Below are 11,756 nucleotides of genomic sequence, written 5' to 3'. Positions count from 1 at the left end.
ATTGTTTATTTATTTTTTAACCATGGGGTTTTAGGTGCTTGCTCAAAACCTGTTTTTGTGGCTGAAGAGTACTGTGTAATTAGTGACACCACCTTGGTCACTAGTTTTGCTTGGTGACCTGTTTCACCTATGGGCTGTAGTATTGTTTGGTTTGGGCTTCATTGAAAACTTTTCAGTTTGTAAAGGGTTTCATGTACCCTTCAAAATCTGTTTTCCTTAATAAAAAACATAAATGTTATATGCTTCAACTTAATGTTCAATATGTAATAAGTTGCTAAATTGCTGCATTTTTAAAAATGAACTATGTTTAAAACTTTTTCTAAGCTTGAAAATTCATCAAAATTTAATGTTTGAGTTTATATATGTCTAAAAATTGTAACTTTGATGAGCTATGATTCCAATTATGATTTTTAGTGGACTTCAATTGTATCTATCTAGAAATTATTCAACTTAAATTGCATAAATCTACATGAAATACCACAACAATAATAGTACATAAAATACTATTCTATATGAAGCCCTGAAACCATATGACAATGATAAGGTATATGTATAGATTTAGCTCATATAGAGTCTAAAAAATAATAGAACATATAAATAGATCTAGTCCATAAAATATACCAAAACATATTTAAAAGAAGTACTCAATAAGTGAAATGTACTAGAATATGAAATATACTAAAACATATGAAACATTCCTAAAACTAAGAGTCCTTAATATTGCGACTCCTCTTCAATCCATGTGAACCCAAACAATCTAAATCACCCTGAACAAGACAAATAAAATTTCAATTAGATTTAAGATGATAAAAAGTGATTTAATTCACTTTAATGTATAAATTCATAAAATTTACCTTATGAATCTTCACACCACTTCCTACATCAACATAAGCATTTCCCACTACATGTTTTTTGAGTTGGTTTGAACCTATCTCATACTATAGAAGGAAAAAAGAAGACCCGAGAAAAATATTAAGTTTAAGAATACTTCAACTCATTCCCCAAAACTATAATATTGTTGATTTTCAAAATCTAAGTTATTGTTGTTGTTTTTTCACATCTTGGAATGTGGCATCATTAGGACCAAAGTATCACTAACAAGGTGCTACAAGGTCAAATAAATGGCGTGTACACATTAGGTTAAAAAGTGTTTAAATTCATTAAAAAACCTACGATTTGTTCATATAGAAAAAAAAAAAAACATGAAATCCAATTGATGGTTTTTAAAATTGATTTGGATCAATAAGGTTTGCAAAACCCATCCTAGTGTTGGTGGTTAAGTGGGGTTGGGGGGTGGGGGGAGGGTTGAGGATGAGGGAGTTTTGGGGGCATATATTTATAGGTATACCCATCCTAATAGTGGTGGTCATGTGTGTGCGTGTGCACATGCGCACATGCATCTCTCTCTCTCTCTCATATATATATATATATATGTGTGTGTGTGTGTGTGTGTGTGTGTGTGTGTGTGTGTGTGTGTATGTATATGTAGATATATAATATGTATATATGTATGTGTGTTTGCATGTGTAAATATATATGTGTCTGTGTCTGTGTGTGTGCCAGAGAGAGAGAGAGAGAGAGAGAGAGAGAGAGAGAGAGAGAGAGAGAGAGAGAGAGAGAGAGAGAGCATGTGCATGTGCGCTTAATGGACAATTACTCACCACAACGTTTGGTGGGTCTGAGGTGGAAGAATGATGACCTCCTCAAGTACTAGAATTAAAAAGTTAACACATGTTTAGGATTGAAATGCAAATTGAAATCAAGTTAATATTATTTAGTATATTTAACACATGTTAGGACTATAAACAAAATTAAAATCATGTTAAAATTAAGCTATATATTCAAAATAATAACTAGTTGCATACTAACAAAAATGTTGTGAGTCACATAACTATTGAAAAAATAAATTAATGAAATAAAATTAATGCTCTCATATTTTCACAGTAAATAATTAGTTAAATACTTTATATCCATGTTGGAAATCACTAAAATTAACTACCACCTGAACAACTTGATCATTGAGATTAGTAGAGAGTACACTCAACATGCCTAATGTTGATATTAATGGATGATGTTAAATGGTGAGGAACCACAAGATATTGAGAAGGTAGAAGTTGATGATAATCAATTTATACCCCTAACCTTTATTGTCACATATTACCACCAAATCCCTACAATAAAATAGTTGGTTTTATACCCAAACTAAACTCTACATATAGTTTTGTAAAAATATAAAGATGGGCCTCACAATTAGCATGTGGTGGATGATCATATACCATCCATTGCTCCCAAAAATTCCAGGTTATCCCTAGATGTGTACACCACCTAACATATATATTCATTTTGTGTTTGGTGAGATCAACCCATTAGTGATGGGGTTAAAAAAGTGGGAGCTAAATGGGCTTTGCTAATTTTGAGGTTAAAGAATTTCCTTTAAGGAGAGTTCATTTGAATAAAATTATCTCCTTTCCTCTCTCTACAAGAAGTAACTATCTAGGTTGACATCCATGGACCTAATAATGTTTACAAGGTTTTGTATCAAGGTGTAAAATGTAATACATTTGGTGGCATAAATGGGTTATTCTAGAAGGAACATACATTTACTTGTATCAAATCTATATTCTCATCAATCCTAGCTTGTAAGAGAACGCCATTTGATACAAGGGGTAGAGTAAATGAGTTGGAGGTAGACGATTAAGCTACTCATCAATGTTAATCTCGTCCATCATAAATGTGATCTTGCATTATATTTGTTGAAAAAGAATCATAAGAAATGCATATTAAAAATGTGATATTATACATATTAAAAACAATTGCTAGAAATATATATTTATAAAGCTACATGGGAATTAAAAGAAAGTTTAGCAGACATGTATGTAATATCATTCAAATTTCATTGAACATATATGAAACTTGAATTTAACAACTAATTATAATTTAAAAATACATGCATACTATCTAATTGTAAATTCTATAATGTATAATTGATAGATAAAATTTTAATAGAGTGCAAAATTTAATAAAGGTGGTAGATTCAAATGAGATATATTACAATATTGTAATTAAGATCTACGTTTTAAGGTTGTAGGTAAAAAAGAGCTCAAAAGTTTATGAGAGTTCATGTCTTAAGGAGTCCTAATGTGATGGCTTAATGAGAGAAGCACTTGATCAATCTATCAAACTACATATGATGCATGTGATCAAAATATGTATCAAAGAATCAAATTTAATAGAATATAATTAGGATCTATAGTTTAAGGTCCAATTAAATAGAATATAATTAGGATCTATAGTTTAAGGTCCAATTAGATAGAATATAATTAGGATCTATAGTTTAAGGTCCTAGATAAAATAAATACTCAACAGGTTCGAAGAGGGTTCATGTATTAAGGGGTCATAATTAGATGGCTTAAGAGGAGAAGCACTTGATTAATCTAAATATCTATGTAATCACTTTAGATAGGTATGATAAGGTCATATGTTTAAGGTCCTATATACAATGAGGAATGAAGGGACCACAAGAGTTTGTGTCTCTTAAGGGATCTGAATTGCTTAAGGGGGAAGACACTTGATCAATCTATCAAAATACACATTATGAATGTGACCAAAGTATGTTTCATGTGATCACACTAGGTAGACATACTTAGGGTCTACAATTTTAGATCCTAGATAAAAAGAGAGGTTAAGGGATCACAAGTTATTGTTTTAAGAGATTCCCAAAAATGGCTTAAGGGTATAAGTACTTTATTAATCCATCATACCACATGTGATTATTGTGATTACATTAGATTGATATAATTGCAATATATGATTGAAGATCCTAGGTAAAATGAGAGCTTAACTAGTCACACTAATTCATGTCTTACAAGGTCCTAATAAGATGGCTAAAGGGGAGAAGCATTTGATCCATCTCTAGATCTATGTGAGGAGTGTGATTAAATTACGTATTAAATGTGATCACATTAGATAGATATGATTAGGATCTATGGTTTAAAGTCCTAGGTAAAATGAGAGCTTAACTAGTCACACTAATTCATGTCTTACAAGGTCCTAATAAGATGGCTAAAGGGGAGAAGCATTTGATCCATCTCTAGATCTATGTGAGGAGTGTGATTAAATTACGCATTAAATGTGATCACATTAGATAGATATGATTAGGATCTATGGTTTAAAGTTCTCGATAAAATGAGAGCTTAAGGGTTTACAAGAGTTAATGGCTTAAGCTGTCCAAACATGATGGCTTAAAGGGAGAAGCACTTGAACAATCTATCAAACTACATGTTGTGAATGAGATCAAAGTATGTACCATGTGATCACATAAAATAAATATAAATAGGATACATGGTTTAAGTTTCTAGGGAAAATGAGAGCTTAAAGGGTTACAAGAGTTCATATACCTTGAGGATTCCTAAACGAATGGCTTAAGGTGAGAGACATTTGATCAATCTATCAAACTACTTTTGATTAATGTGATCAAAGTATGTACCACGTGACCACATTAGATAAATATAATAAGGATCTATGATTTTTGCTCCCTACTAATAAACTTACCAAAATTATGGATTGAATTATGACCACAACAAATATGAGTAACCAAAAATAAATAATTCCTACAAGTGCGCGCGCGCGCACACACACACACACACACTTCTTCATAAATATTATTCATATTTGAAGAAAAGAATTTACAAAATAAAATAACCTCCTAACAAACAAGGGCCATGTAGTTGCATGTACTTAACGTTCGAATGTCTTATAATAAAAATAATAAATAAATATTGTAATAATTAATCCATATAGTAAATGAGAGATAAAAAGTTAGATTCCTAATTATATTATTTTATTTTTCAATTATATATTATATAATATTTTAGTATTGTAAAAATAATTCTAGAATAATATAATATAAGTCAATTTATACGTTGATTTTGTGAAATGAATATTTCTTGTTTTTTTATCATGCACCATGTTGGCCCCTGATTTAACAGATATCTATAACTCTGCAATATTTTTGCATTTCCCTAAGATAATTTCTCATTACATTGAATAAAATATAGACATGTTATATAATTTCGTTGAAATGTCCTATTGAATATTCCATTTTTCCAGACAAATTTATCCTAGGGTAGATAAGTATGCAGGTAATTTTGAACCGTTCTTCCAATGCTTCATTGTGGCTCAATCCATTTCCTTATTACTCACTTTGTTCAATTATGACACTTTTGGCTGCCTCTAATTAGAGTGTTTGTTTTCAAATCAATCCATCATTTTGAAGCAATTAGTCGAACCCCAAAGTGGGGTGGGTTCGGCTAATTTTTTTTCGTTTCCAAACGACTGAAATGCAAAACTGACTCATTCACCCTCTAGCACTGATTTGAAAACAAATTCGACCACTGAAAATGAATTTGAAGCTCATTTTACATCTTTTTGGAAATTGTCAATTTTGCGTTAGGAAGTCCGTTGATTGGCCTTAAAAATTGACCCAAACCTCTGATTGGGCTCTGAAAACTGGCACATTGACTCTCTATTCCATACACTTTTACCATGTCAAATCTCATCTCATGATGAATTCGAGGTCAAAAGATATTCGTTGTCAAAGTTGACCTGGGTTTGGATTTGGCTTCAAAAATTGGGTAAACTGACACATGGGAAGAAGAAAACTGGGGCATTGGTTCTTTGTCATGAGGACATTATAAATTTGCGATTTGGGATCATGAGGAATAACATGATGCAAATGGCGAGCAGTCAAAGTGGGCTACTCAGAATTTTGCAGATTGAAAGCACTGACAGAAAATATTTTTTGCAAATGGAATTGACCTAGAAAAGTATGCAAATGGATTCGTCGTGATTTGCAAACTGGCACACTCGAAGTATTTTTAGAGGACAACATAGTGGTACAATCCATTTGATCTCACCTATCATGGATTAGGAGTCATAATATCTCGAATAGGGGTTTTTGACAAATCTGCAAATGCTGATACCAGTAAAAAGATAGAAATTGCGTTTGAAATTGCATTTGAAAACTGATCAAACGGATTCGTCAAAAGTTGAAACTTGAAACATAACAAGTCCCTGACCTCTAAAATGCAATGCAAAAAGAATTTTAGCATTTTGGTCAACTGGGTCAAAGTTATAACTCGTCAAACAGGGCTTTCCAAAATTTTGAATTAATTGCAAAAGCATGAAAACAGTAACTGACAAACTTTGAGGGATTGAAAACCTAGTCAAATGGACTCAAAACAACTCAAAATCTGAAACATAGGCTCTCAGGCATGGACACTAAACACTCCCAAAGCGACGTGTCATGAAACATTATTGCGTGCGAGATATTCAGTTGCAAACACAACCTCCTGTCGCTATTTGACACTTAGGTGAAAATGTAGATTTGGAATTTGCTCAAAATGGGACTTTACGAAAAGGTTTAGAATGTCCATTTAGCTTCATGGAACACTTAGATGCATTGAATGAAGGGTGTTAGAAACATTAAACACCTCATGAGGCTCAAAGGTACAGCCGGGTACAAACTCATCAAAAAGCGTTTATAGGGCTCAAATTCTCAATGGTACTCAAAATTGACCTTGCAATTTTTAGTCCCAACACACCATTCATAGTAAAATATTAAAGGAAATGTAATATATATAGTATGTGAATTATCATTTTTGATAAACAAATCAATTGAAAGTTAATATGAAAAGGGCCAACAGTAAGTATTTAAATCAACTATTCCAATTTTAATATAAAACATAGTTAACTATATAGTAATAGATAAAAATAATCAGTAGTAAATTCATAAATAATTTCATCAAAAGGGTAACTAGTTGAAAATATAGTAAAAAAAAATATCAATATGGAGGAAGCTTCCAAAAAAAGGGGTCCCATAAGATCAAAAGAAATGAACCAATTATTGTTGAGATAAATAATTTAAATAATAAATTAAATTCTTAAATTACTATATGAACTTTATAAATATTTGATTAACTCAAAAATAAAATATTGTAATTGATAAATAGATATTAAACTCATTCACTAGTCGTACAAAGTAAATACAATGGTAAGTAATTTAAACAACTTCAACTAACATTTTCATTCTCTAAATCTTTATTTGTTATTCGATTCAAATTTGATGAATACAAGATTGCAATCAAGTATAATGAATTCTAATTTGTATTCTTGTTTCTTTAATAAAACTTTTGATAAAAAAATCGAATACACTAACTAATTCAAAAGTAAAATAAAATATGTCAACTTACCGACGCCATTTCATTTGGATCTTCGACTTCATTTGGCAGGTAGTCACAATAATCTAAGCACCAAAATAGTAAAAAATCATGTGTATTTTATATAATAAAAAAATGCCCAAAAAATCAAAAGTAAAAAACAAAGACAATTCTATTTGGGGGTGTACCTGCAACTCGACAGAAAGCGGTCTCCATAAGCGAAGGAATCGTTTTCAGATTCTTCTCTCGGTACGCGGCAAAGCATTCGAACTTCGAAGCCGCTCGCAGAGTTTTCATCACTAAAACAGGTCGATTTTTTTGAACAAACTCTTCACTGAAAATAAACGGCAACACAACTTTCTGCAATTTCTCCACTTTATAATCTACAGCAAGCTCGAAAACTCCACGAATGTCTTTAGCCACGTTACTTTCCAGAAACCTTTCACAAATTGCCGTCAAAAGAGGCAGATCATACTTAACAGAAGCCCTGTAAAGTGCAACGCCATGATATTCCAAGCTTGTTTGATTTACTTTGCCCGAATACAGAAAATCAATTAGCAGATTTAATTCTTCGGCTGTTATATCTGATATTTTCACTTTGCCGCTAACAGACTCGGACATTCCTGCCCTCAGCATTGCCTTGAATACTTTGGACTTCCCTGCCTGCCGAAAATTCATATTTGAAAAAAAACATTTAACAGAGCAAAAAAATTGGGGCTTTTAAATAGCGAGGGTTTATGACATACCAGAACGGCTTTATGTGCCTTTACGAGTCCTCCATCGCTTCCTTCCAATGTGAAATCTGCAAAAGGTTCTTGAAATATGTCCCTGTCCCAATTTTGCAGGAAATCACAGTCAGGATGGAGTTTCTGAGCTTTGTCACATTTGTCACAGTAATGAAATTGTACGACATTAAGATTTGGCATAGAAAACCCTAACTCTTTACGGCAGGAATTGCATAAAAGACGGGAATTTAATTGTAAATAAGTCATTTGTAACACAGAAGAATGAATGGAGCAAATATATGTGTAAAGTAGGCTGAGAAAGAATGGATTTGGCAGAGAGAATGAATAAATAGAGGACAACAGCTGATGAAGAAGAAAAGCAATGATCAAGCTTCAGACTCGGCAATGATAAAAACGAAAAACAGAGAAACTCTAAGATTATTATCACAGGAAATGATTTCCCTAATTAATCAAATACGATGGGAGAAGTAGTGCAGATGCTATTGGGAAGCTCATACGACGGGACAACCATTCGAAAAATTCCATCGATTTCTTTAATTTGGGCTGAGAAAACCGAAATACAGAGGAGCACTAAAACGAGTGCGTTTCTATCTCATCGGACACTAATCGGAAACGACAGGCATAGAGATCAACAAGAAAGAACAAAAATATCTACTAACTTTGGAATCAATACGATAATGACATAATATATGTATATACTTTTGTAAATGAAATTTACAAAAAATATATGTAGATATTGAATAATTAAAATTTAATTTAATTTTATATAAAATCTATTGAATCTATTATCATAAATCTTTTTGTTTTAATTGAGAGGATATATATTTTTTGAAATATTAATATTTTTATCTAAGAGCAATAAAAAATATTCTATTTAATTGATTTAATTTAATAATAGTTTTTAATTGATTTATTTAATGATGTAATATGTATTACTATAATATAAATATAAACTAATTTAATTTATTTTAACAATACAAAATACCTATTTTCTTAAAATGATTAAAAAATTATAGATTAAATACTTTAATTTTTTAAAACTATTTTAAATTAAATAATTTGTGTTATTTTCTATATAGTTATTAAATATATAATATGCATTAAGACTATAATTAAAATAAAATAAATAATATGTATAGTGTAATTTATTTGATCTCCAATTCTCTAAATGTTATATTGATGAATAAAGATAATTCTTATTTTAAATATATTTATTTAAAAAAATTGTTATTAAATAATTATCAAATAAAATTATTAAATAATAAAAATTAAATAATTCATTCTTAAATGATGAAAATGAATCATATGAAAAATTACTATTACATAGTTAAAAATTGATTAAAATAATCTTTCATTTCAAATATACATTATTGTGAGGGAAAAAAGTGTAAAAAATAATTTTTTTAATTTGATAGGTTGAAGGTAAGTTCTTCCTATCAAGTTAAAAAAAATTCTTTTTACAATTTTTTTTTCTGATGATATTTTATGTTTGAAATGAAAGATTTTTTTAAATCAATTTTTAATTGTAACTATCAAGTTAAGAAATTTCTTTTTCTCCTCATAATATTGTATATTTCAAATGAAAGATTATTTTAATCAATTCTAAACTATGTAGTTAAGAGTGAGATATTTAACTATTTGATAATTATTTATTAATTTTTTAATAGATATATTTAAGATAAGAATTATCTTTAGTCATGAATATAACACATGTTATTTAGAGAATTAGAGATAAAAATTTACACAATACACATTACTTGTTTTATTTTAATTATAGTCTTAAAGTAGTATTATATATTTAAGAACTATATAGAAATTACCAAAAAATATTTAATTTAATTTTTAAAAAATTAAAGTTGTCTTTAATTTATTATTTAATGTATACTTTTTTAAAGCATTTGAAGAAAATATGTATTTTATATTCTTAAAATAAATTAAATTAATTTATATTTATATTATAGTAATACACATTACATGATTACATATATTCATTAAAAAATATTATTAAATTAAACCAATTAGATAAAATATTAATATTTTTAAAAATATCTATCATCATGGTTAAAAAAATTCTAGTAGCAAATTCAACTTTCTACATAAAATTAAATTCAAATTTTAATTATTCAATATATACATTTATATGTGTTTAAAAATATATTATATATTAATAAATTTATTTTAAAAGTTTAACTTAGCTAATAAAAAATAATTTAAAACTAAACAAAATAATCTCATCCATCTATTTGAATGATATGAATAGGAGTGTTGTCCATAAATTTTATTCGATGAACATAACAAAAGATTTAAAAAAATACTAATATAAAATAAGATAGATGAGGTAAACGTTTTTAATTGTAAATTTTTGAAAAGTCAGAAGTCTGCACAACCGTAAAACAAGTCATCAATCACCTTTGACAACCATGTTGTTTGCAGACAAAGTACAACCGTGCATGGGATGGGCATGTAAAAGGCAATTGGCCCGGTGCAAATATGTTGCCCCGTAGATGGTGTAGTTCAATAGGTAGGTCCAAGATGAATTTTAACTAGCACTTGCACTTGAAGGGTGTGCAAGGGGTAAGCCGATAGTAGAAAAAATAAATGTTGTGTAACAACTAGAGTCCCTGCCATATGGAAAAATAAAAGATTTGCAATAGTTGAAATTATATCTAATCAGATCTACTGTATGATTAAATAGAGGATTAGATCTATGATGAAGATGAGGAGAAACATAAAAGAATCAAAGAGAAGAGATGAAACAATGACAAACACATCAGGACTCAACTTTCCAAATATTGCCCCACACATTTCCTTCTTGATCATTCCTTAGATATTTGTGTTCAAATTTCACAAATAAGGGCTAAAGAAACTCCACATGAGGACATGCCAAATTATCTAAGATTGAAGTGAATATTAAGGAGGAAAAATGTTGTCATTGAAACAAGTAGTATTTTTGGAAGGTTAGGAATTGGTTTTGTGTCATTATTTTCACTAAAGACATAACGAAAAGTCTCTTCATTAATAGTGTTAGGTTAAGGTATGATGTTATAACTTTGGTGCATAATTTATCTAAATAGAATGATTAAGGATAACAAACACAACTTATAACCACACAATCTTTACCAAAATGCAATGACCTGCTCTAAGGGGAACATGACCAATGATATAACAATTAAAATATACATCTTCAATCTTTAAATATAGCTTGTTATAGTAATTTGACCTCCCACCAAAAAATAATTTAGTAAACTCAACTCTTCATAAGAAAATATAACACTAGTAGCTTATATGTGCATTTTAGGGATTGGCTAGCTAGTTAAGATCCAAAATACTCTGACAAATATTTTATAATTAATAAAGTTTTTTCTAGGTACCATTTTAGTTGTAATGAAACATCTCTCAATGGTGATATACTAATTCCTTGTTCTCCTTTTAAAACTTATTAACTTACTATACTCAACTATTTATTCTACTTGTTTATTTTTTAGCTTATTTGCTTATATTATTGTTATAGTTAATTTGAAGTTAACCATCTTGATTACTTTTTTTCTATTGCTTCACATTTGTTGGTCATTAAATTTTTTATAAATCTAATATACAACTTAGAAAATGTAAAAGATATGTCTTCTTTGTTATCTAAAATTTTATTAATTAATATTAAAAAGCTTCTTAGAAATGTTAATAATCATAACATCAAATTTATAACGATTTTCTTTAGTTATTTTAAAAAGATTAGATAGAAACTATTTTATATATAAATTTCATATAATAAGTTGTGTAATAGATAATATAATGT

At 29.2% G+C, this 11,756-nt stretch overlaps 1 protein-coding gene across 1 annotated transcript; it reads right to left on the bottom strand.

Moving 5' to 3' along the window:
- Positions 1–529: 529 nt before the first annotated feature.
- Positions 530–8,524, bottom strand: LOC149561187 (BTB/POZ domain-containing protein At4g08455-like). The gene is made up of 4 exons (XM_089823757.1): positions 7,964–8,524; positions 7,406–7,880; positions 7,251–7,303; positions 530–767 (listed from the first exon to the last, which is right to left on the bottom strand). Exons 1-4 carry the CDS (start codon positions 8,207–8,209, stop codon positions 705–707), a joined length of 837 nt encoding a protein of 278 aa, XP_089679883.1. The 5' UTR covers positions 8,210–8,524; the 3' UTR covers positions 530–704.
- Between the last annotated feature and the right edge of the window lie 3,232 nt (positions 8,525–11,756).

This window comes from Cupressus sempervirens, chromosome 4 (genome assembly GCF_028749045.1).
Source record: "Cupressus sempervirens isolate cs-2001-9-10 chromosome 4, ASM2874904v1, whole genome shotgun sequence".
NCBI lineage: Eukaryota > Viridiplantae > Streptophyta > Pinopsida > Cupressales > Cupressaceae > Cupressus > Cupressus sempervirens.
Note: the sequence above shows the minus strand (reverse complement) of the source record. Positions and strands in the feature narration are given on the sequence as shown.